Raw genomic sequence first — 26,470 nt, 5'->3', positions numbered from 1 at the left:
CCTGGGTGGCTCAGCTGGTTAAGTGTCTGCCTTCGGCTCAGGCCATGATCCCAGGGTCCTGGGATCGAGCCATGTGTTGGGCTCCCTGCTCGGTGGGAAGGCTGCTTCTCCCTCTCCCTCTGCCTGCCGCTCCCCCTGCTTGTGCTCTCTCTCTCTCTCTTTGACAAATAAAATCTTTTAAATAAAAATTCCTTTAGGAAAAAAAAAGACATTCTAAAACAAACATAAAAATCTAGACTATATATTTCAAAAATGCCAGAATCATAGAAGAAAAAGAAAGGCTGAAAGTTCCACATTAAAGTATACTAAACAGATCTGACAACTAAATACAGTGTGTGCTCCTGAGCTGGATCCTAGATCAGGGAAGAGACTTAGTATAAAACGTACCACATCATTGGAACAACTGGTGTAAACGGAATATGGGTTCTGTATCAGGTACTATATTGTTTCAAGAATTAGTATCCTGAAATAATTAAAAACAGGGAAATCTGGAAGAAGAGCATAATGTAGCTGTTTTATAAAGTAGTTGTTTTATATTGTTCTTGCAACTTTCAGAATTATTTCCACATTAAAAGTTGAAAAATAAGAGTTGATACATGGGCTCTTACGATTGTGACAGAAATGACTAATAAAATAAGTCTGTTTCATCGTAAGAGCCGTGCAGGCATGGCTTCCAGCCTTCCTAAATGACACTACCAAGGTTCAACTGCACTCCTCCCACTCCTGTCTCAACCACCTCAAAGCACAATGTAACTGGACTCTGGGGTCTCCTCAAACTCCGCTGTAAACATTTCTGCTAAGACCTAGATAATGAGTTCTTTGTGGTCATGGACAGCTTAATAGGATGACAAGAAAGGAAGATCCTCATTCTGTACTTCCTTGAAACACTGTTGTGAAAAAGAGCTGAGAAAAACTATTAAGTTATATAAGAATAAATTTTTTTAAAAAATGATCTCTCACCTTCCATGGCTTTTCTGGAATTGGTGGATCTTCAATTTCTGCATCAACATCATTACTATGGACCCAAGTATCATAGCTACAAAGGAAATGAAAAAAGGAAAAACAGCTTAGAACCCAAATTCATTCACTAAAAAGACCTTTTATAAAAAGGTGAAACTGTATTTTAGAAATACTCTTAGTATCAAGTAATAGCAATATTTCACACACTTTTGTCTCTGCCACTCTGACAAGAAAACACTTCTGTAGAGGTCTATAGTGATCCTGACACTGTTAAGTCCAAAGTTCAAGTCTCAGTGCACAGAATTCACAGAATTTTAATGAGGAGATCGCTCTCTCCTCAAAGCATTTCCCTCACTTGGCCTCCAAGACAGCACTATCATCTGCTAGTTCTTCTAGCCACAGCCTTTCCCCATCCTGCATGGCCAGTTTCTCCTCTTCTCCCAAACCTCTTCACCATTGGAAGGTCCAAGTTTGGTTTGCGAACACTCCTCTTCTTGTCTACTCATTCTCTTGATCTCATGCAGACCTATGGCTTCAAATATCTATGCATCTGCCCTCTTCTCTGAATGCTGGACTCATGAATCCAACTGCCAAATCCACATTTCCCCTTACATATTCAAGAAGGCTTTCAAAACTAACACACTCAAAATTCAGCACGCAATGCCATCCTGATCCCAAAAATACGCCCTAGCCAATCATCCCCATCTTAGTAAATGCCAACTTCATTTTTCCAGTTGTTCTGGCCAAAATCCCTGCAGACATCCCTGACTTCACCCTCAATCACATCCTACAATCCAACCAATAACAACTTCGACAGTTCGTTCCGTCTTCAAAATATGCCCAGAATCTATCTACTTCTCACCCTTCTACTTCTGCCCAAAGCCCTGAGTCCATTTTTCACAAGCAACCAAAGTGATGCTTTAGAAAATCAAGTCCGGCCGGGCGCAGTGGCGCACGCCTGTAGTCCCAGCTACTCGGGAGGCTGAGGCAGGAGGATCGCTTGAGCCCAGGAGTTCTGGGCTGTAGTGCGCTATGCCGATCGGGTGTCCGCACTAAGTTCGGCATCAATATGGTGACCTCCCGGGAGCGGGGGACCACCAGGTTGCCTAAGGAGGGGTGAACCGGCCCAGGTCGGAAATGGAGCAGGTCAAAACTCCCGTGCTGATCAGTAGAAAATCAAGTCCGTCCACATTACCACTACTCAAAACCTTCCAACAACTCCCACCTCACTCAAAGAGCCAAAATCCTTACAGTGGATTGCCAAGGCCTCATGACCTGGTCCTTTGACTGCCACTCTGACCCTATCTCCTAGTACTCTCCCCTCAACTCACGTTTCAGTTGAGCCACCTGGGCTTTCATGGTGTTCTTTAAAAACGCCAGGCAGTGGCCACTTCAAACCCTTTATAGAGGCTTCTCGCTACCCAGGTATCATTTGGCTCACCCCTCATATCTTCACACCTCTTTGCTCAAGGGTTCTCTCTTGAATCACTCCCCCTGCTCCTCTACAACTCTGAGGTAAGCATAAAATTGCCAAATTGAAACTGTCAATGCTACTATACTGGCCAATAAATTACTGTAAAAGCAAGGAATATCTAAATTAAATACAAGTATGGTAACCAGCACCGGCTCCCTGAAGCCACTACTCAGAAGTCAGTTCAAAAGCATACGGAACAAGCACAGCTCTGTATGTCTATTAATGGCACTCTGGTAAGTTTTCTAGGAACACTTAAAACATGAGCTGGAGAAAAAAAGATCCTTTGCCAAGTTATTAATTATAACAGATAAAGATAACAATGGTGAGTTAGCAACTGATAACCTTACATTCTCTAGAAGTCTTGAATACAAACTGTCAGAGAGGTAGAAGTGAGGGCACAGACTCCAACAGTCCCTCCTCACCCCGGGTTTTACATCCTGCACTTCCAGTTACCCGCAGTCAAACGTGGTTGAAAACGGATGATCATCCTCCTGACTGCAGAAACCTAACGCAACATCACAGTGCCTGCACCACTCACCTCACTTCGTCACCACACAGGCATTTATTATCCCACGTCATCACAAGAAGGGTGAGTACAGTACATACAATAAGGTATTTTAAGAGAAGAGAGAGACCACATTCATGTAACTTTTCTTACACTATACCATTCCAACTGTTCTATTTTATTATTAGTTATTGCTGTTCATCTCTTACTGTGCCTAATTTATAAATTAACTTATATCATAGGTATGAACATACAGGGAAAAAATATAGTATATACAGGGTTCAGTACTATCCATGGTTTCAGGCATACACTGGGAGTCTTTAAAATGAAGCCCTCACAGATGAAGGGGGGTGGGGGGACTGTTATATAGTTAATAAAGAAAGTGAACAAGGCCTTGAGAAGATAAGACTCAAACCAGCCACTATATCTTATCTGAAACATAAAGAAAAGGTTAACAAACAGGCTAACATGTTTTTACTGTGTTATTATAAAATTTATTTCAACTGTATACTTATGAAGCTAGATGAAGTTCATGGAAGGTTATCCTTATTTGTCAGTGTCCTATGTAGGCATAGTATAAATTTAAAAAGGACCACCATTTTCACTAACATCTAGTTCATATTTATAATATTCTTTATCTATACTCAGAGAATGAAACACAGTATGAGTTATGATTATCTCAAAGTAATAACGACAATTTCTTCTTCTGCCAAGAAGAAACACTCTATTTAGAAATAAAATAATTCATTCCTAATAGTATGGCATGAAGATTTTTTGAAGAAACAAATAAAACTAAATAGTCATAAAATACTAGGGAGAAAAATTCATTTCTTGAAGGAAACAAATCTATATTAGCAGTCTAATACCATATTGAAGGGGTGTTTTGGCAAATGCAGCAAATTGGGGCTTTGAATTGAATTCCATAACTTCAGTAAGACTCAAAAAGTGAGATCAAGCACTGAAGCAAACAAAGTTGTCACTCTTCCGAAAATGAAACTATACATAAATAACTCTGGCTTGCGGGCGCCTGGGTGGCTCAGTCGTTAAGCGTCTGCCTTCGGCTCAGGTCATGATCCCAGGGTCCTGGGATCGAGTCCCACATCGGGCTCCCTGCTCTGCGGGAAGCCTGCTTCTCCCTCTCCCACTCCCCCTGCTTGTGTTCATGCTCTCGCTATGTCTCTCTCTGTCAAATAAATAAATAAAATCTTAAAAAAAAAAAAAAAAATAACTCTGGCTTGAACTGAAAAAAAATCTTTATACCAGATTTCAGGACATTACCTGTCTGGGTAAAACCCCCAATGCACTAACACCTGCTTATCTTTTCTCATCACCGGTCTCAACCATTCTTCTGAAAGGGAAAAAGAAAATACTTTAGTCAAGGTAACAAAATAAATGAATAAACTGCTATTTAGACTTAATTTCTACTTAGAATTTTGGGTTTGCTCATAAGCACCCCCCCAAAATTTTTTCTCATAAATGAACATTGTATCTGTTATATTAAGAGAAAGTTTTTCAGCCATGTATTCAGAACTACTATAGCATAGGCCTATTATCCACTACTCTTGGCAAATCCAATTGTCCACTGCAGTAAAATACTCCCCTCCCACCCACCTGCCTGTTTGTCTCCAATTTCACCCAAATCATGATCACTATATTTTTTACTACCACATTTCCAAGTAAAACCTCTCCTCCCTCTTTCTGTGAGGCTTTGCAATTACTATACATTTTTCAAGGTATAAGTCCTGCTTCATGTCCTTGATGAAAGTTTCACCATATACTCTTCTTCCTCTAGATTCACTTTCTCTGGTATCCTATAGCACTTCACAGACTGCTACATCAAGTTTTTACCAATAATACTATTGTTATGATTTTTTAATGGCATCCCAACAACAGTTAAGTTAGCCTTCCCAACAACAGTTTAAGCATATGATCATATTAGATATTTTTATTTTGAATTTCCTTACCAAATATAGGTGTAAATTTATACAAATTTACAGGATGACCCTTATTGATTTGAATCATAGTTGTATTATATCTACATTTTAGTACTTGTTATGGGGTGTTTCTTTGGTAGTCTAAATTTAGCTTAGCACGGGGCACCTGGGTGGCTCGGATGGTTAAGCGTCTGCCTTCAGCTCAGGTCATGATCCCGGGGTCCTGGGATCGAGCCCTGCATTGGGCTCCCTGCTCGGCAGGAAGCCTGCTTCTCCCCCTCCCACTCCCCCTGCTTGTGTTCCCTCTCTCGCTATGTCTCTCTCTGTCAAATAAATAAATAAAATCTTTAAAATAAATAAATAAATAAATAAATAAATAAATTTAGCTTAGCAAACTTGTCTCTAGTGCTCAGGGGAAATTAATAAAGTAAGCCCCTTGAAACCCAAGAAATAGCAAAACAGAAAAACTTAAGTGAAACCAGTTAAGTAAACGTGGCTTTTCATTGCCAATTTCAACAAGAAATCATCCCAGCTTCACTGACTAAAGGCATGAAAACCCACATGCCTATGTTTTGTTTTTTAATTTTTATTTGAAGTAGGCTCCACACCCAACATGAAGCTCGAACTCACCACCCAGAGCTCAAGAGTCACATGCTCTACCAGCCAGGTGCCCCAAGCCTGTGTTCTTTTTCAAGCATCCAACTGTTCACCTTACTATCTTGAGAGAAAGTGAATAGGAAAAAATCAAGCCCGGGTCCTTAACCTGATATCCCAAAATGGCCAAGGAAAAAGTGAAGAGGAGGCCAGTTGGTCTTTCATAACTCACTATGTAGCAACAAACAAAATATACTGACTCTTAACTAGTAAGAACTGCCCTTTAGGATACTAAATCTATCTTCAAAGGCTGTGCAGCTTTAGGAGGTAAAGAAAAAAGAATACTCATTCTTTTTACAGCTGATTTTGATAGAAAGAGACTGTGGCAATGATTGCCTTTGGAAATTTTCCCAGTAGCAGAAATAACTAATGGTTAGAGATATAAATCCACATTCTTCCCAGAGATAATCATATGCTACACAGAACCAATAAAACAGCCAGTTTTATGAGTAAAAATTAGTCCAAACTGAGAATATATACATAACTCTCACAACTCAACAATAAGGACATAGTCTAACTAAAATACAAGCAAAGGAGGGCACCTGGGTAGCTCATTAGTTGAGCGTCTGACTCTTGGGTTTTGGCTCATGTCATTATCTCATGGTCATGGGATCGAGCCCCACTTCAGGTTCCGCGCTCAAAGGGAGTCTGCTGGAGATTGTCTCTCTCCTTTTCCCTTTGCGCCCCCCCACCACCACGAATAAACAAATCTTAAAAAAAAGAAGAAAAAAAAAAACACAAGCAAAGGAGCAAATGAAACATTTCTCCAAAGAAGATACACAAATGGACCAAAAGCACATGAAAAGACACTTGGGGATCATGGGATCATTAACAATTAGGGAAATGCAAATCAAAACCACAGAGATACTGCCTGACACCCACTAGAATGGCTAATATAAAAACAGAGCAGGGGCGCCTGGGTGGCTCAGTCATTAAGCGTCTGCCTTCGGCTCAGGTCATGATCCCAGGGTCCTGGGATCGAGCCCCGCATCGGGCTCTCCGCTCGGCGGGAAGCCTGCTTCTCCCTCTCCCACTCCCCCTGCTTGTGTTCCCTCTCTACTGTGTCTCTCTCTGTCAAATAAATAAATAAAATCTTTAAAAAAAAAACAGAGCAAATAAAAAGTGTTGATGAAAATGTGGAGAAATTGGTATCTCCACACAATGCTGATGGGACTGTAAGATGGTACAGCTACCTTGGGAAACATCACGGTGGTATAAGAAAATGTTTACTACAGAGTTGCCAATATGGCTCAGCAATTCAATTTCTAGGTATAAACACAAGAGAACTGGAACCATACATCCACACTATAACCTGTACACAAATAATCCTAATGGCATTATTTATAAGTAAGTGTTCATAAACTTACAATTGGCTAAACAAAAGGTAGTATATCCACACAATGTAATGTTATTTGGCCATCATGTATAGGAAGTAACAAAGTAACATTACAGGAGGCCCCAGACCTTGTTCCACCACAGAGACACTGACTTAACACCAATATACCACCTAAAAAGTCTCCATGAGAACTCTAGAACCCAATTAAGGAGTTGCAGTACTTCAGGCAAGCTCAAAGTCAAGAACAGCTGCATTGTAACAGTAAGAAAAGCCATTTCGTATCCACCACAATAGAAATTCTCCCAAGCCAGCAGAGTTCAGCAGGATCAGGAGGGAAAGCTCAGCTTGCAGCTTCTCCCTTGGGCTGAAAAGAGAAGAGTGAATGTGCATCCAATATTCCAAATTATTAGGGGGGCTGTTTGCCTCACCGGACTTAGCGCACTGACAGAATGGACATATTTTGGATGTGTGGTGGTCAATGAGAGCAAATGAAATCTAAGCAACTTATTGTAGTACCAGAGAACCAGTAATGCCACAGACAGAGGCTGGTCAACTGGGTGTGATCAGGAGAAAGCACCAAGATCCCAACTTCTCCCCTGGTAGGGAGAAAGAAGAGTGGAATGTACATCCTATGTTCTGACTTTTCTGAGGGCTGCCCAAGGGACAGCTTTCTGTCTCAAATGACTCAGTGCTGATGGGGAACCAGCATTCTTTGGAAGCCTGGGTACCACAAAGATCAAGGAAGAGCTCAGTGGCTTGTTGCAACAACAGAGAACTTGTGGTAAAGCAGAGAGACACAGAGAAAGCAAGATATTACAACCTCCTGAAAGAGAAGCCAGCATACTCTTTACACACACAAGTGCAGAGAAGATGCATCCTCTGAAAACCTTTGAGAGATGCCTCGAATCTCAAACTGAGCTGACTGGTGAAGGTCTTCCCCTGTACAAAGTCAGACCATAAAGACCAGGAGAAGCAGCTGTTCTTTCAAAGGCACAAAACACAGCAGAAAATAACAAGACACAGAAAGAGAAAGGGAAATGGTCTAATCAACGGAAAATAATCTCAAAAACTGACCCTAGAGGAAAGAAAAGATCTATAAATTATCTGACAAATACAAAGTAATCTTTTTTTTTTTTTTTTTTTTTAAGTGGGTTCCATGCCGGGGGCACCTGGGTGGTTCAGTTGGTTGAGCATCTGCCTTCGGTTTGGGTCATGATCCTAGGGTCCTGGGACTGAGCCCCGCATCGGGCTCCCTGCTTAACGGGAAGCCTGCTTCTCCCTCTCCCACTCCCCATATTTGTGTTCCCTCTCTCACTGTGACTCTGTCAAATAAATAAATAAATAAATAAATAAATAAGAGAGTTGGACACTTAAACAACAGAGCCACCCAGGTGCCCCAAAATAATCGTTTTAAATGAAAAACCAGTGGGTCAACAACAACAAAAATCAAGAGAAATTTTAAAAATCCAAAACAAACAAAAAAGAATCAACATACCAAAATTTTGGGTATGCAGCAAAAGCAATTCTAAGAGGGAAGGTCATAGTGATAAATGCCTACTTCAAGAAACAAGAAAAATCTCAAACAGCCTAATTTTACACCTCAAGGAACTAGAAAAAGAAGAACAAATGAAGCCCAAAGTTAATGGAAGGAAATACCAAAAATCAGAGCAGGAATAAATGAAACAGAGACTAAAAATATAAAAGATCAATAAAGCCAAGAGCTGGTTATTTGGAAAAAATAAACAAAATTGGGGCTCCTGGATGGCTCCATGGGTTGAGTGTCTGCCTTCAGCTCAGGCCATAATCTCAGGGTCCTGGGATCGAGCCCCACGTTGGGACTCCCTGCTCAGCAGGGAGGCTGCTTCTCCCTCTCCCTCGTTGTTCCCCCTGCTTGTACTCTCACTCTCTCTCTAAATAAATAAAATCTTTTAAAAAAGTAAAAAATAAACAAAATTGACTCATCAAAGAAAAAAGAGAAAGGGCTCCAATCAATAAAATCAGAAATGAAAGAGATGTTACAACTGATACCACAGAAATAAAAAGGATTGTAAGAAACTACTACGAACAGTTAAACACCAACAAACTGTACAACCTAGAAGAAACAGATAAATTCCTAGAAATATACAACCTTCTAAGACTGAATCATGAACAAATAGAGAATCTGAAAAGACTGATTACTAGTAAGGAGATTGAATCAATAACTTAAAAACCCCCTACAAACAGAAGTCCCAGACCAGATGGCTTCACTAGTGAATTATATCAAACATTCCAAGAAGATTTAATACCAATCCTTTTCAAACTCTTCCAAAAAATAAGAGGAAGGAATACTGCCAAACTTATTTTACAAGGCCAACATTATCCAGATACTAAAACCAGAAAAGGGTGCCAAGAAAAAAAAATTACAGGCCAAGGCCAATATCCCTGGTCAACACTGATGCAAAAATCCTCAAGCAAATATTATCCAAATTCAACAATACATTAAAAAGATCATACATCATGATCAACTGGGATTTATTCCAGGGATGCAAGGATGGTTCAACACCAGCAAATCAATCAAAGTGATATACCACATTAACAAAATGAAGGACAAAAATCATATGATCATCTCAATAGATGCAGAAAAAAACATTTGACAAAGTTCAACATCCACTTACAAATAAAAACTCCTGATAGAGTGGTATAGAGAGAACATACCTCAACATAATAAAGGCCATATATGACAAGCCCACAGCTAGAATAAAAACTCTTGATAGAGTGGGATAGAGGGAACATACCTCAACATAATAAAGGCCATATATGACAAGCCCACAGCTAGAATAAAAACTCTTGATAGAGTGGGATAGAGGGAACATACTTCAACATAATAAAGGCCATATATGACAAGTCCACAGCTAACATCATACTCAGTGGTGAAAAGCTGAAAGTTTTTCCTCTAAGATCAGAAACAAGACAATGATACCCACTTTCACCATTTTTATCCAACACAGTATTGGCAGTCCTAGCCACAGCAATTAGGCAAGAAAAGGAAATAAAAGGCATCCAAATTGGAAAGGAAGAAGTAAAACGATCACCATTTGCAGAATTCATGCTACTGTATTTAAAAAATCCTAAAGACTGCACTGAAAAACTTAGAATAAATGAATTCAGTAAAGTTGCAGAATACGAAATTGATATACGGAAATTAAAATAATGGTTTAAAAGAGACTCAGTGCACTATAAAAGAACACATTAAACTACTAAATAAAATTAGGAAAATGATGTATGAACAATAACAAGAGTATCAACAAAGTGACAGAAACTATAAAAAAGAATCAAACAAAAATTCTGGAGTTACAGAGTAACTGAACTGAAAACTCCACTAGAGAGTTCAACATCAGATTTGACCAATCAGAAGAAAGAATCTGAGAACTCAAAGACATTTGAAATTCTCAAGTCAGATGAACAAAAAGAATGAAGATAAGAAAACCTAAGAGACATATCCACTCATCTAAATAAATGTTGTAGAGTAAGATTTATCTTCCTCTTCTAATGAATATCTTGATTTTTAAAAATTCTCATTCCTTAGAGAAATACATATTCTTTCTACTAAAACCAGTAATTCAATCCATGGTTTTTTTGTTGTTGTTTTAAGATTTTATTTATTTGACACAGAGAGAGTGATAGAGAGAAAGAGAGCACAAGCAAGGGGAGCAACAGGCAGAGGCAGAGGGAGAAGCAGGCTCCCCGCTGAGCAAGGAGCGTGATGCAGGGCTCAATCCCAGGACCCCAGGATCATGACCTGAGCTGAAGGCAGATGCTTTACCGACTGAGCCACCCAGGTGCCCCCCCCCCTTTTTTTTTTAAGATTTTACTTATTTGACAGAGAGCAAGAGCGCACAAGCGGGGGGAGCAGTAGAGGGAGAGGGAGAAGGAGGCTCTCCACCGAGAAGGGAGCCCGATGCGGGGCTCGATCCCAGGACTCTGGGATCATGGCCTCAGTTGAAGGCAGATGCTTAATGGACTGAGCCACCCAGGCGCCCCACCAACCCATGTTCTTAAATCAATTCCTTTATCCCTTCCAGGTTTCAACTCTATTATGTGATTCAGTTTACTTTTGCTCTGCCCAGAAATAAACTGTAAAACCAAATCTTGAAAGACAAAAGCCTGGCCACCTGCTGGGTGGCATCCTCCACGTTTTTTTTTTCTCATTAAACTTTTGTTTTAATGGGTCTCAAAATTCTGTGACAGATTTTTGGTCAAGTTGTTTCCATTAAAAAGTACTGATTTTAAAAACTAGTCATTTAAAACTGCCACACACACACACAAAAAACAAATGGTCCACAAAACATTCTCCTTTCCTTCTGAAGGTTTTACGATGCATTGTTATCATTAACCAGTCTTTTACTATTAAACTTAAATGGCCAATTGACACAAACAGTTGTGAGACCGTTCTTCCACCACTGATTAAGACTGGGATGACAGGTATTGGGGATAATATTCATTTAGCCTTCTGAGCTTTCTGGGCAGACTTGGTGACCTTGCCAGCTCCAGCTGCTTTGTCCACTGCTTTGATGACACCCACAGCAACCGTCTGTCTCACGTCACGAACAGCAAAATGGCCCAGAGGAGGATAGTCAGAGAAGCTCTCAACACACACAGGCTTTCCAGGAACCATATCAACAATGGCAGCATCACCAGATTTCAAGAACTTGGAACCATCTTCCAGCTTTTTTCCAGAACGACGATCTATCTTCTCCTTCAGCTCAGCAAACTTGCAAGCAATGTGAGCTGTGTGACAATCCAGCACAGGGGCATATCCAGCACTGATTTGGCCTGGATGGTTCAGGATAATCACCTGAGCCGTGAAGCCAGCTGCTTCCATTGGTGGGTCATTTTTGCTGTCACCAGCCACATTGCCATGACGAACATCTTTGATACGTTCTTGACATTGAAGCCCACACTGTCCCCAGGAAGAGCCTCACTCAAAGCTTCATGGTGCATTTCAACAGACTTTACTTCACTTGTAACACTGACTGGAGCAAAGGTGACCACCATGCTAGGTTTAAGAACACCAGTCTTGACTCGGCCCACAGGGACAGTACCAATACCACCAATTTTGTAGACGTCTTAGAGAGGCAGACGCAAGGGCTTGTCAGTTGGACGAGCTGGTGGCAGAATGCAATCCAGAGCTTCAAGCAATGTGGTTCCACTGGCATTCCCATCTTTACGGGTGACTTTCCATCCCTTGAACCAAGGCATGTTAGCACTTGGCTCCAGCATGTTGTCACCATTCCAACCAGAAATTGGCACAAATACTACTGTGTCAGGGTTGTAGCCAATTTTCTTAATGTAGGTGCTGACTTCCTTAACGATTTCCTTGTACCTCTTCTGGCTGTAGGGTGGCTCAGTGGAATCCATCTTGTTAACACCAACAATTAGTTGTTTTACACCCAGTGTGTGAGCCAGAAGAGCATGCTCACGGGTCTGCCCATTCTTGGAGATACCGGTTTCAAATTCACCGACACCAGCAGCAACAATCAGGACAGCACAGTCAGCCTGAGATGTGCCTGTAATCATGTTTTTGATGAAGTCTCTGTGTCCTGGGGCATCAATGATGGTCACATAATACTTGCTGGTCTCGAATTTCCACAGGGAGATACCAATAGTGATACCACGTTCACATTCAGCTTTCAGTTTATCCAAGACCCAGGCATACTTGAAGGAGCCTTCTCCCATCTCAGCAGCCTCCTTCTCAAATTTTTCGATAGTTCTTTTGTCGATCCCACCACATTTGTAGATCAGATAACCAGTAGTGGTAGACTTGCCTGAATCTACGTGTCCAATGACGATGATGTTGATGTGAGTCTTTTCCTTTCCCATTTTGGTTTAGGTTGAGCGGTGGTTTTCACGACACCTGTGTTCTGGCGGCAAACCCATTGCGAAAAAGCCATCCTCCACTTTCTTTTCCCTGTCATACATTCTGAGAAATTGGTGATCTTCCACCAACTCCACAACTTACCCTCACTGGCAAGTTACCAAAACTTCATTCTCAAAGGTTACCAATTATTTCCTTATTGACAAATCCAAATGCCTTGTCTCAGGCCTCACTTTTATTTCTTTGTAGAACAGTTCCATTGAAAACCTCCCGCATTTTAAAATGCTCTCCTTATTTTCCCATGACTTTTAAGATATGGACTATCCTTGGCTTGCCATCTAATTTCCTTTGCTCTCCTGATAAATGTATTTATCTCATCAAAGGACACAATTTTCCCTCACTCAGCAATTTAACTCAGAGCATCCCAAAGGTCTTGCTCTGACCAGTCTCCTTCTATCATATGTCCCAGAAATCAGCTCCCAGGCAAATTTTCCTAATACAGCCACAGTTGCTCATTTCTCTCCACTAAAATCATCAATATTATCTACTCTTGCCCTCATCCACCTAATAAAAACAAAACTCTACACTAGAGCTTTGTCCTCTCACCTACCTACTCTTCTCTCCCACTATGCTAAGATATATAGCCAAACTTTGTCATTTCCTTTCCCTCAAAGTTCATAATTTATTACCACTATGCTTTTGCCCCTTCTAGCATAACATACCCCAAATCTTACCAACAGATTAAGGCCCATTAAATATCACCTTTTATTTAAAACTTTTACTAATCCTCATTAAAGGTATATTGCATTTTCAAGGGTTTTACAATACGGTTTCTAATATGTTTGTGGCTGGTACTGTTATCGTCTGCACACTTACCTGAAACAAGTACTTATAAGAAGCCCAGCACAAGGCTTTGCTGAGAGTCAACATTTACCTGACAGTTATTCTAAGGTAAATTGTACAGTGTGCCAAATCATGTCTTATATTTCAAAAATACCTTCAATACATTAAAAATTAAATTTAAATGCTATCCCCTAACAATTGCTCTAACTACTAATACCAAGCGAGCATCATCAGTATGCAGTAAACTAGGTTGTATTAAACCAAGGAGAAAAACAAAACTAGCACCACTAAGGAATCACTAAGTAGCCAGATGTAACAATTACAGTTCAAATCTTTTGTAAAAGGCAATTTTTCTCAAAAAAGCTCACATGGTAAAAGTTTTATATCAGCCTTATTAGCTCAACAGAGCCAGCAACAGAATCAGTATTCTAACATCACAGCTATCCACCACCCCCATCTAGTGGGCACCAGTTGCTATTACCAAACAGGAAAAAGGCTGAGAAACAACCAGGTAAACACTAAAGGCAGGATGAGATTTCTCACTTTATAAAAGCGTAATAATCACAGAGCTGAGATTTTTGACTGTAACAAATAAAATCAAACTTTTAGCTATCAAACTGATGATGAAAAGACCTAAATGTAACAGCTAAAACTGTAAAACTTCATGACTCTGAATGAGGCAATGGTTTCTTTAGATCTGACACCATGCATAAGCCATCAAGCAACCTATCAACTGTTTTCAGTATCCGTAGGATCTGTAACAATGTCCCTCCTTCCATTCTTTTTCTCTTGCTTACTTGCAGCACGATTTGAATAGCCTTATTGATCTTTTCTGAGAACGATTTCTGACACTGCTGAGCACCTTGCTCCTGTATATTTTCCACATCATTAATTTTCGCTCTTAATTATTTCATTCTTTCCTTAGGTTTAATTTGCTGTTATTTTTCCAATCTCTTGAGAAAGATGTGTGCATCACTGATTTTTCAGTCTTTCTTCTTTCCTAACATACACGTTTAAAGATAGAAATTTCCCTCTGGGCATAGCTTCAGCTGTATCCAACAAAATTTAACATTCTTGTACTTTATCGATAAACTCATTTCATAATTATTCAGTTCCAAGGATTTTCTATTTCCATTGTAATTTCTTCTTTGACCCATGGATTACTTGGCAATATATTTCTTAATTGTCAAACATACACGGATTGTCTGGTAATCTTGTTATTGACTTCTAGCATAATTGCACTGGTCAGAAAAAATACTCAGCATGGGGTAATTAGCAACTCAAATCTGATATAATTTAGCTTATAAAGATGACCTAAAGGGATATGTTATGTTAACCAGAAGACCTGATCCCTTATAGAAGACCTATTTCTCAAATTAATCTGGTTAATTTATTAATTCATATTTTCTTTCTCAAAAAATCAGTTTCCATAGCCCTATCGAACTCTGGCCACAGACAAAATCAACCTGAGGACAGAAGAGCTAAAGTTCAGAATCTGAACCATTATAAATTCACCAAACTAAAATATTGCTGAGGGACCCCATTCAGAGAGCCAGTAAGCCCATCTTCCCCAAAGATGTTCTTTCATTTTGCAATGTCTCTTAATTTTCAGAACACAAGGGACACAGCAAACATTAATAAAATTAATACATAAGGCACACCTAAACACCCAGATAATAACCAACAAAGAAAGAAAGAAAAGTCAAATGATCAAAAAGTCGGACATCAAAGAATTAGTTTGCTTAGACCAATTCAGCAAAAAAAAATAGAAAACTACATTTAAATAATCTGTGCAAGTTATTTAATACTTGAAAGTCTCTTTTTCAAAAAGCTAGTAATATTGTTTAAATCTCTGATAAAACTTAAAATCTAGTGAAGTAGGAGGAGTTCATAACCAAAAATTAACTTACCATCCTCTTGTGAGGAAGGATATGGATAAATGTGGTGGGAAGCTTTTGACTTCTCATCAGTGAAAGTCCCCTGGAAAGCAAATGAACAATATAAGGGTAAAGCACATGGCAAACAGACTATGCAATGCCAGATGGAAACTGCCAGAGAATCATAAAGGCATTACTTTATGTATTATGTACTATCTACCCATCTCTCTCTCTATATATATATATGTATTTATCAAGACTATATTTTTTTTAGTAAAGAAAAAGAACTATTAACAAGGAAAAATAAAAACACGTAAATTATCTATAGACACAGTTTATATTGTTGTATAGAAAAATAATTCAAGTACCTCTTACCTAATTCTCTATGTATCTCTCTAGGAAACCTTGTCTGTAATATGAGTATTTCTAATTCTAAAAGTTACTCCAAAGTAATCAGAAATTATCACAATTATCTGAAGTGAGTCAATGCAGGTTTATGACCATGAGCCATAACTTATGGTTACATACATATAGGATGGACATTTTACTTGGCTCTAGCATGTATGTACGCTACTGTTGTTTAAAGTCAATGTTAGGGGGCGCCTGGGTGGCTCAGTCATTAAGTGTTTGCCTTTGGCTCAGGTCATGATCCCAGGGTCCTGGGATCGAGCCCCTCCATCAGACTCCCTGCTCTGCGGGAAGCCTGCTTCTCCCTCTCCCACTCCCCTGGCTTGTGTTCCCTCTCTGGCTGTCTCTCTATCAAATAAATAAAATCTTAAAAAAAAAAAAAATCTTCATTTGAGACAGGGAGAGCACACAAGAGGGGGGAGGGAGAGGGACAAGTGGACTCCGTGCTGAGCATAGAGCTGGACACGGGGCTCAATCCCAGGCCCCCAAGATCATGACCCAAGCCAAAATCAAGAGTCGGACGCTTAACAACTAAGCCACACAGGCACCCCTATTAATGCATTTTAAATGCCTGAACAAAGGCCTAATCATCAGTATTCAATAATATCATTAGCTTACCATCTCTTCCCTACGAGTCTATGAAACCAGGAAGATCCTTATGTCCCTCTAGAGGTTATCCCTAGAACACAATCGCTAAGCCAGACTCTTAAGAAAAATGAGAACTAAATGTTCAGTATCAAAGGTAGGAAAATATATAAGCTTCTTCCAGGATTAATGTGGTAGCAATAAGAGTAGGTAATTTCAGCTTGAAGGTAATACCCAGCAGGTTAATTTGTTCCATTTCTGCCTTCTAACATTCTACATGTAATTACACTACACTTGACAGCCACTCCAATAAGCAGTCCAAAAGAGAAAAGAAGGTTAAGTGACTGGTTCAAAGTCAAAATGCTGGTGGGACGAGGAAATGGACTTGAGACTGCCTGATCCGACAGCACAATTATATTATCTTTCTCTTTGGTAGGGACGCTGTATGTAAGAAAAGGACTATACTAAATCTCCAAATGTAAACAGTATTAGAAATCCTTATTTTAGGAACTTGGAAGATATTTTACTAATTACTGAACATGATACAACTGGCAATCTCTTTTGCAGAAGGAAAAAAGATATTTCAGAAGGCTTCTCAACTAATTCTAAGGATTGTAAAACTTTGTCACTCAAATGATGTTGTTTCGGAAAATTATCTTCTACCTGGGTCTCCTCAGCTAGTTTACGATGATACAGGGTTGCTTATAGTTCAGCCACATGTAGCCACAAACCTACATGCAGTAAATACCCAAGGTCCCAGCCTAAAACGAGGTTAGAGGAGGGAGGGAAAGACGTCCAAAGAGAACACTGGCACATGTGAATCAAGACAATGTAAGCTTATGGGGAAAACAGAATTTCCCAGTCCACATATATAAATACAATAGGTATCACTGGAGTGGCAGGGGTGAGGAAAGATAGGTTTACTTGAAACAATATTTGATCTCCTCTTACTAACAACTGTGCCATCAACTTCTACTTTGTTTGACTTTGTGATTACAGTGATGCAGACCACATGGTCTCCCTAAATTACATAAGCCCAGGGGCACCTGGGTGGCTCAGTCCATTAGGCATCCAACTCTTGATTTCGGGTAAGGTCATGATCTCAGGGTCTCATCGGGCTCTGCACTCAGCAGGGAGTCTGCCTGAGATTCTCTCTCCCTCTCCCTCTGCCCCTGCAGCCTACACTAACTCATGCACTTGTTCTCTCTCTCTCTCTTTAATAAATAAGTCTAGGGGCGCCTGAGTGGCTCAGTCGGTTAAGCATCTGCCTTCGGCTCAGGTCATGATCTCAGGGTCCTGGAATCGAGTCCCATATCGGGCTCCTTGCTCAGCGGGGAGTCTGCTTGTCCCTCTCCCTCTGCCCCTCCCCCATACTCATGCTCACTCTCTCTCCTCTCCTCTCTCTCTAATAAATAAAATCTTTAAAAAAAAATTTTTTAATAAAATTAAATAAATCTTTAAAAAATAAATAAATTGCATAACCATATTTCACAGTAAGACTATAGTGACCCCATACCAATGACTATTAAATGCTAATTTTGGATACATACGTGCATCAAACCACCATATTGTACACCTTAAACTTACACAATGTTAGAGGTCAATTATATCTCAACAATGCTAAGGGGGAAAATGCTTCTAGGAAAAGAACTGGAGGTGAATGGAAAGAAAAAACTTGGTACTGTAAGAACCCAAAGAGAGAGAACTTTATTTAATGCAGATATATACAGAAACTAAAAGATATTATGATTGAGATTTATAAGCTATTTTTATTACACAGTTTTCTGAATTGATGTTTATTACCTGATGTCGTTTGATAATATCTTTCAATTTGTTAGCCAACTTCAGATCAATGTCTGGAATGAGGTAGATGTTGGGTCTGGTCAGACAGTTGCTCTGAGAAAGAAAAAACAGATTTTGAAATTCTCTTGGTTTTGAAATGATGTCACATTATTAATGAATTACCCCAATGGCCAAAGTTGACATTCAAAGCCATAGTGCTTAAAATGAGAAGATGTTTTTTAGTATAGACTACAGAAGTCTCATCTCAATATAAAGCCTAGGTGTTCAGCAGGCCACTTAATGCCATCCCCAGATCCCTTCTCTGCAGCTAAGTACACCTGGACAAAAAACGTTCAGAATCACAACCTAAAGAAATTCATCATATTTTTCATTAAGGTACCACATTGACATATTGATACTTCTATAGCCAATCTTACCTGAATTGACCTTAACAGTCCAAATCTAATGTAATATTTCCACCTACACCTTTTATTGGCAAGGGGGGGACCCCCGAACTGGATCCCAGGGGAATGCCCATTTTGGTTCATTATGTAAGTTACTTATAGCTCTTTTTCCCATTTGTAAACTTACAAATAGCAATGATTAAAACATGCATATTAACTCCTCAAATCATCACCAAAAATCAGTGAACCAACAAAAAAAAATTGTTTCTCTAGCAGTTCATGAGACAAGTTTCAGGCATCAAGTTAATGATAATACCTAGTTGAATCTTTGCCAGCTGCCCCCCCCCAGGAAGGCTAATTGAGTAATCATTAAAAAATTACCAATCAATAAAAATACTAGCAAAGAAAAGAAGAATACTAAGTGTTCTCTCTTCCAGGTTATATCCAGTTGGGGAAATAAGATCTATATTTGTGGTATAACCCTGAAACAAATCCAAAAAAAAAAAAAAAAACCGAGAGAGAGAGACTATATAAATGAGTGACCAGTAGATTGAGGGTGTTTATATTAAATATGAAAGAAATTCAAATAACGGATTAGGTGAAATAAAGAAAGAAAATATCAGGGCATCTGGGTGGCTCAGTCAGTTAAGCATCTGACTCTTACTTTCAGCTCGGTCATGATATTAGGGTCATGAGATCGAGCCCTGTTAGATTCTCTCCCTCTCCCTCTGCCCCTTCCCCCACCCTCTCTCTCTCTAAAAAAAAAGAAAGAAAGAAAATATCTAGATTATTTCACCAGAAGTTTAGGATCAATATTCTATAAATGACAAGTTTTAGTCATACTTTATAGCTCTAATCCCCCGAAACCCATAAAAATAATAGAATAGATTTCAGAAAATTTTTCTTCCTTTGATCTTTTGGTAGTCCAATAAAGCCAATCTTAGAATTGAAAATATATTAAAGGGAAAATTTTTTTAATAATTTAACTTTCTGAGTTACCTGCACCAATGTTTTTTCAATGTTCATAAACATTTCAACATTCCGATCCATTCGGGATGGATTCTGTAGATCAAATCTACGCCTAAAAAGAAGAAAATCATTACTTAATTTGTCTTCTACCTTAAACAAAAGCGAACACTTAGTTTTAGCACTCAACACAAATGAATTCCAAAGATGTGGAAATTAAAACAGCGCTCTACAAAACATGAGGGTATTTTCTCAGTATAAGAAAGCAGTGTCAAAATCTTTGTAAAACATTAAACATTATGACATTAAGGTCCACTCCAGTCAAAATGAAGTACCAATTCCATAAGGTATCCTGTTTTTCTTAAGTCTAAAATACTACATCATATAAAAAAGGAGTCCACAGATCCAAAGACAGTAAACTATTATACCACTCTTCAAGTATAAGGAAAGTTTATCTACTTTCTATATGCTTACAAGTCATTTGCTCAAATTCAGTGTCTGTGTTCTCTTTGAGCCTACTATTGTCCTAAATCTGGTAAATTCGTCTATTTACCTTTTCTCTCTCCCCAATGTCTTTTTATTTAAGTACCCAAGCCTAACATTCTAACGTTGTCTGCCTATTCTCACCCACTTCCATATGAGTAAATCTTAACAAATTTGAATGCTTCTTTCTCCATATCTTTTATTCAACACTTACTTTGATTTTGCTCCATTTTAATTCCAGGGAAAGTATAGCTCAGTGATTGAGAGTGTGGGCTGTGGAGTCCAACTGTTCTGGGTTCTAATCCTGACCCCATTTGTATTTATGCAGTCTGGAGTGATTTACTAAATCCAAGGATCAATTTCTCTGTGAGTACAATGGCCCATTACAGGTTTTTGTGAAGGTCAAATGAGGTATATATGCTAAGGGCTTAAGACTGTGTTTATGCTTAGTCTGTAAGTGACCAATAAATGTTAACTATGGTCATGTTTATTTGTTTTCTGGGTTTGTTTGTTTTTTAAAGATTTTATTTATTTATTTGAGAGAGAGACACAACGAGAGAGGGAACACAAGCAGGGGGAGGGGGAGAGGGAGAAGCAGGCTTCCGGCAGAGCAGGGAGCCTGACGCGGGGCTCAATCCCAGGACCCTGGGACCATGACCTGAGCCAAAGGCAGACGCTTAACAACTGAGACACCCAGGTGCCCCTGTTTTCTGGGTTTTTAAAAAAGATTCATTCATTTTGAGAGAAAGAGAGAGCAAGGGGAGGAGCAGAGGGAGAGGGAAAGAAAGAAAGAACCCTCAAACAGATTCCCCACTGAGCACAGAGCTCGATGCAGGGCTCAAGCCCAGGACCCTGAGATCATGACCTGAGCCGAAATCAAGAGTCAGCCGCTTCACCAACTGAGCCATCCAGGCGCCCCTATGGTTATGTTTTTAAATCATTACTACCATGTGCTAGCTAGGATTAGGCAGTCTGAATCCAGAGCTTATGCTCTACCTCTCAGGTTGTCCTGTTTTAACCTGGAGATGCTCCCCACACCTCCAACCGTTCTTTCAAACTCTGCAGCCTTTCCTGTATGTCACTACCTACTCTGTGGGCTCCATACTATCGCCTCCAGGGTCTGCCACAAGCCACTCCCCCTACGAAGCTATTCCTGGCTTCCGCCACGCTCCTAATACAGCCTGTGCACTCTGCTGTTAGAGCCCCACAACAGAATCATCTTGTTGGTGAGACATCTCATTAGATGCCTTGGGGGCAAAAACCAGGTTTTTCTGAAAACAATCCTATATAGCCCTAGTGGCTAACAGAATGTGTGGCTTTAGGGACACCTGGGTGGCTCAGCCAGTTAAACGTCCAACTCTATTTCAGCTCATGTCATGAGCTCAAGTTCATGAGATTGAGCCCTGTGTCAGGCTCTGTGCTAGGCATGGAGCCTGCTTAAGAGTCTTCTCTCTCTCTCCTTCTCCCTCTGCCCCTCCTCACATCTCTCTAAAAAAAAAAAAAAAGAAAAGAAAAAGAAAAAGAAAAAAAAGAATGTGTGGCTTTATAAAGCAAACCACTCAGGAAATTAATATTATGACTGAGATCCAATTCGGAAATTAAGGCGTGTCCACTAAAGCACAGAAATAGGTAATTTGGAAAGGAACTAGTTACAGCTTCAAAAATGGCATTTACATGTAAGAGAGACCTTTGTCCCAAGTAACTGTATCTTGATTTAACCTTGGTACCCAGAACTTACCCTTAAATCCCATTTTTTGGGTTGTTTAGTATCTTCCTTTCCTAACTTCTTCTGAGGGAAGGCATAGGTCAGAAATTCCAAACAACTTCCATTAACTGGCACAACAGAGTAACACGTGACTGACTGAGACAACCCTATTAGAGCGGACAGGTTTCCACTGGTTCTTTCAGCACAATACAGGGAGAGCCATGTGAGTGTCTCCCCTTTCTAAAAGAAGGGGTCACACTCTTGGAGCACCTGGGTGGCTCAGTCCTTAAGCACCTGCCTTCGGCTCAGGTCATGACCCCAGAGTCCTGGGATCGAGCCCTGCACCGGGCTCCCTGCTCTGCGGGAAGCCTGCTTCTCCCTTTCCCACTCCCCCTGCTTGTGTTCCCTCTCTTGCTGTGTCTCTGTCAAATAAAAAAAAATCTTAGAAAAAAAAGGGGGGAGGAGTCACTCTTTCACAGGCTTCTGATAACAAAAGAACTATATCCAGAAATGTCTCACTTCAGAATTGCTTATATAAGCCTTTACTCTTATTATTCATAGAGAAACTGCTTCCTTAGTAAATGATTCAGATGAGGCTGAAGGGAATTATCACTCGCAGAAATCTAAGAAATAGTTTGAAAGTAGTCATTAAACAAATTAAAACAGGGTTGCCTGGATTTACCTGCAAATGAAGATGAAAAGCTAAATGAATGTGGTAACAGAAAAAGAAAATTAAGAATTTATTCTGCCTTTCTGATGACTGATGAGTTAAATTTCTTAGTATTCCAGCTAATAAATGAAGTAGGAATGACAGAGTAACAGTCTTTTACAAAGAATTACCTAAAAAACAATAAGCACCTCAATCTATATATTAGAATTACCTACTTTCTAATTTTTCAAAATTTGAACACTACAGCTTGGTAAAGTTGTAATGATAACATGATTCTAGGCACTGAATATCAACATCGGTCTATTACAAGCAGAAACAACCAGACATTGTACGCCTCCAGAGGGAAGAACACAACACTGTCTATTAAGTACTGTTGACCAAAAAAAAAAAAAAACAAAGCTGAATCAGACTAAGCCTCTAGATCTAACTACCACTTTACTAGAAATTTAGAAGACTATGCTAAACAATATCCTAAGGAACATATTAGCAAAATCTAGAACACAGAAAATTCTACAAGACAACTTGCTTTTGTAAAAAATAACTTGCGAGGATAAGAGGGGGAAGAGAGTGCAAGGAGGAAAACTATTAATTTTTTTTTAAAGGGGGGGGGAGGGCCAGAGAGAGAATCTTAAGCAGGCTCCATGATCTCATAACCCTGAGATCATGACCTGAGTTGAAATCAAGAGCTACAATCTTAACCTATTAACCCACCCACGTGCCCCAATTTCCTAAAAGAGACTTAGACACATCAACCAAATGCCACGTATGAATCTTTAAAAATACAAATTAATATAAAAAATATTAATTAATATAAAAACCATCCATGAAGTAATCAGGGAAGCTTGAACACTAGTGGGTATTTAGTAACAATGAAAAATTATTGATAATTTTCTTAGTTGTGATAATGGCACTGTTATAATGCTTTTTTAAAAAATCCTATGCTGGGGAGCCTAGCTCGCTCAGTCGGTTAGGCACCTAACTCTGGATCTCAGCTGAGGTCTTGATCTCAGGGTCATGAGTTCAAGCCCCACGTTGGGCTCCACACTGGGCGTGCAGCCTGCATATAAAAATAAATAAATAAAAAGCTTTTCGGTGGCGCCTGGCTGGCTCAGTCGGTAAAGCATGCAACTCTTGATCTCAGAGTAGTGAGTTCGAGCCCCATCTTGGGCACAGAGATTACCTAAAAAAAAAAAATCTCATGAGGCGCCTGGATGGCTCAGTTAGTTAAGTGTCCAACTTGATTTCAGCTCAGATCATGATCACAGGGTTTAAGATGGAGCCCTGCATCCCTTAGGATTCTCTCTCTGTCTCTCCCCCTCCCCCCCAAAAAATCCTATGCTTTTAAAAAAAATTTAGAAACAAACAGATGAAATTATATAAAGTTGAAGGTGCATGAAGGTAAATGGCAATTCATATTATTCTCTCTGCTTTTATATTTTCCATAATAAACTAAAATGGTTTGCCAAACAATGATTTAATAATACAACAGATTAAAGCTTTTTCCTGATTCATCAATATGCTATGTAAGCAAAAAAAAGTATTTAAAATATATGCATATTATGAAAAACTGAAACGGGGCGCCTGGGTGGCTCAGTCGGTTAAGCATCCGACTCTTGATTTCAGCTGAGGTGGTGATCTCAGGGTCATGAGATCAAGGGTCAGGCTCTGCTTGAGGTTCTCTCTCTCCCTCTCCTTTTGCCCCTCCCCCCCCAACTCATGCTCTAAATTAATTAATTTTAAAAAGCTTTAAAAAGAAAAACTGAAATAAAACTCAGGTAAATATAGTATAACCTCTAGTTGAAAGATTTAATGACTTATTTTGAAATTACCACGACTATTTAAATAAGTTTTACTTTATACAATATAGAAAAATGCTCAAACCTACACACAAGAGAAATCAAATTAAAACTAAAATTATAAAGCCTTTTTGAATCTTAATGTAGCCCTATAGAAGAGACAACAAATGAACATGTAACTCTGTGGCTTTTAAAACCTTTGCTCATTTAAAATGTAGATACGAGCTCTTCATTGAGGGCTTACTAATTAATGAGTCTTCTGCTTTGTTTCCCTCTGGCAATCTGCCCGGCAATGTCTTAGGGCAGCCTTTCAATCTAAGGCAATATTGTCTGTCAAAAGGGCCTTCATTAGCTTTACTGCTCCAATTTTGCGCCTCTTGTGACTATTGTTAGGGATGTTCTCTTCTCATCTTCAGCTACGTACAGAAAATATAGTCTGAATAAAAATAATCAACAAAGGATCCTGGAGAATGAGTTTAATTCCTTGGTAAGTAGCTTCAGAAGCAAACTTGGAAAAGGCAAAACAAAATGCATTGAGCTGGGAGCAAGGTGAAAAGCAGACAACAGTATAGCAGAACAGTTGTGTGGGAAGTGATGGAAGCTGGCCTCAAGAGTAAGGGGCTTTGTCTAATAATGGCAAGCTACAAAAGCATGGAGACCATCAACAGAAGGATAGTCCTGTATACCACAATCCAAAAGGATGGCAAATAGCCTACAGATAAACAGCTTGAAATAGGTAGGCATATATGCAGGGAGGGAGGTCTACTACATAGAAGTAGACAACAAATTATATCCTGCTTAGGTATGTGACTTCGGGGAAAATTAAAGTGGTTTGGATCCTTGCTATATTATTTTTAAAAAATTTAAAAGCTAGATGGCTGTTTTAAAATATGCTATAAAAATGGATAATTCTTCACAAGTTAAAAGATCTAAACCATGTTTGTGTAAGAATGACAAACTCACTGACCAGCATTTCTCAAAGTAAGGCCTGATGACCAGAGTGTTTTGAAAATGCCGATTTTCATTTTCACACCACACTTAGTAGTTAACAATGTATGTCCACGAAGCCCAGTAATCTATATTTTTAAAAGTATTCCAAGTGGGGGCACCTGGGTGGCTCTGTTGGTTAAGGGCCTACCTTCAACTCAGGTCATGATCCCAGGGTCCTGAGATCAAGAGCCCCGCATTTGGCTCCCTGCTCAATAGGGAGCCTGCTTCTTCCTCTCCCTCTGCCATTCCCCCTGCTTGTGCTCACTGGCTCTTTCTGTCAGATAAATAAATAAAATCTTTAAAAAAAAAAAAAAAAGTATTCCAAGTGATTCCTAAAGTTTGAAAGCCACTGCCCGAGACTTATTGTGGTAATATCTAAAAAACAAAAATCAAAAGGAGACTTTGAAGGCAGGGAATAAAAGTTGAACCACCAAGTCTGAAGGTAGGAAGAAAAGTAGGTCTGAGTTTATCTGCAAGAAATAAATGTCAGCAGCAAATCGTGTCAAAGGGAAAAATAAAAGGCCACTTCTCACGTTAAGACAAATCCCAAACTTTAATTAAGCCTAGTTCATCACTGCCAAGCAAAACTAATAAAACACAATATTTTCAATCAACAAAATCTTTAAAAGGCATGAAATATGATTACAATACACAGTAATCTGTGTAGAACTGAAAAATAAATAGAATTCTAATCACTCTGCAAGAGGACACTGACATTTATTGAGTTGAATTTGGTTGTATTTAATCTCTCCTCCTTCAGGAAATGTTTTTAGATTTCCATAGGATGTCAAAATCCCCCTGGTTTGGTATCCCTCAGTTATAAACAACTATACATGAAATTAGCCCAAAATTCTATCCTTTAATGAAAACCTACAGGGGCGCCTGGGTGGCTCAGTCGTTAAGCGTCTGCCTTCGGCTCAGGTCATGATCCCAGGGTCCTGGGATCGAGCCCCGCATCGGGCTCCCTGCTCGGCAGGAAGCCTGCTTCTCCCTCTCCCACTCCCCCTGCTTGTGTTCTCTCTCTCGTTGTGTCTCTCTCTGTCAAATAAATAAATAAAATCTTTAAAAAAAATAAAATAAAATAAAATAAAAGATATTTGTCTTATAACTAATGACTTTATAAAAAAAAAAAAAAAGAAAAGAAAAAAAAAGAAAACCTACAAATAAGGTTTTCTGACTATTTAGAGACATCCAGAAAGATCATATTCAAACACTCTGGAATCTTAATCTGGACTGTCTGTTGA

At 39.3% G+C, this 26,470-nt stretch overlaps 1 protein-coding gene and 1 pseudogene across 9 annotated transcripts in view; both read right to left on the bottom strand.

The window, feature by feature from the left end:
• The window catches only part of SMARCC1 (SWI/SNF related BAF chromatin remodeling complex subunit C1), a 176,100-nt gene that overhangs the window by 115,710 nt on the left and 33,920 nt on the right, over positions 1-26,470 (bottom strand). For all 9 annotated transcript variants that reach the window (XR_013450133.1, XM_078078699.1, XM_078078697.1 and 6 more), the window contains exons 4-8: positions 19,616-19,697; positions 18,234-18,326; positions 15,471-15,540; positions 4,218-4,287; positions 961-1,036 (exon numbers count right to left, since the gene is read on the bottom strand). Coding sequence is in view for 8 of the 9 variants with exons in the window: in XM_078078699.1 (XP_077934825.1) it covers positions 961-1,036; positions 4,218-4,287; positions 15,471-15,540; positions 18,234-18,326; positions 19,616-19,697 (391 nt within the window). In the remaining variant the exon portion in view is untranslated. The remainder of the gene's footprint in view (positions 1-960; positions 1,037-4,217; positions 4,288-15,470; positions 15,541-18,233; positions 18,327-19,615; positions 19,698-26,470) is intronic.
• LOC118527178 (elongation factor 1-alpha 1 pseudogene) lies at positions 11,037-12,815 on the bottom strand (annotated as a pseudogene).

The sequence above is a fragment of the Halichoerus grypus genome, chromosome 1, assembly GCF_964656455.1.
Source record: "Halichoerus grypus chromosome 1, mHalGry1.hap1.1, whole genome shotgun sequence".
Taxonomy (NCBI): domain Eukaryota; kingdom Metazoa; phylum Chordata; class Mammalia; order Carnivora; family Phocidae; genus Halichoerus; species Halichoerus grypus.
Note: the sequence above shows the minus strand (reverse complement) of the source record. Positions and strands in the feature narration are given on the sequence as shown.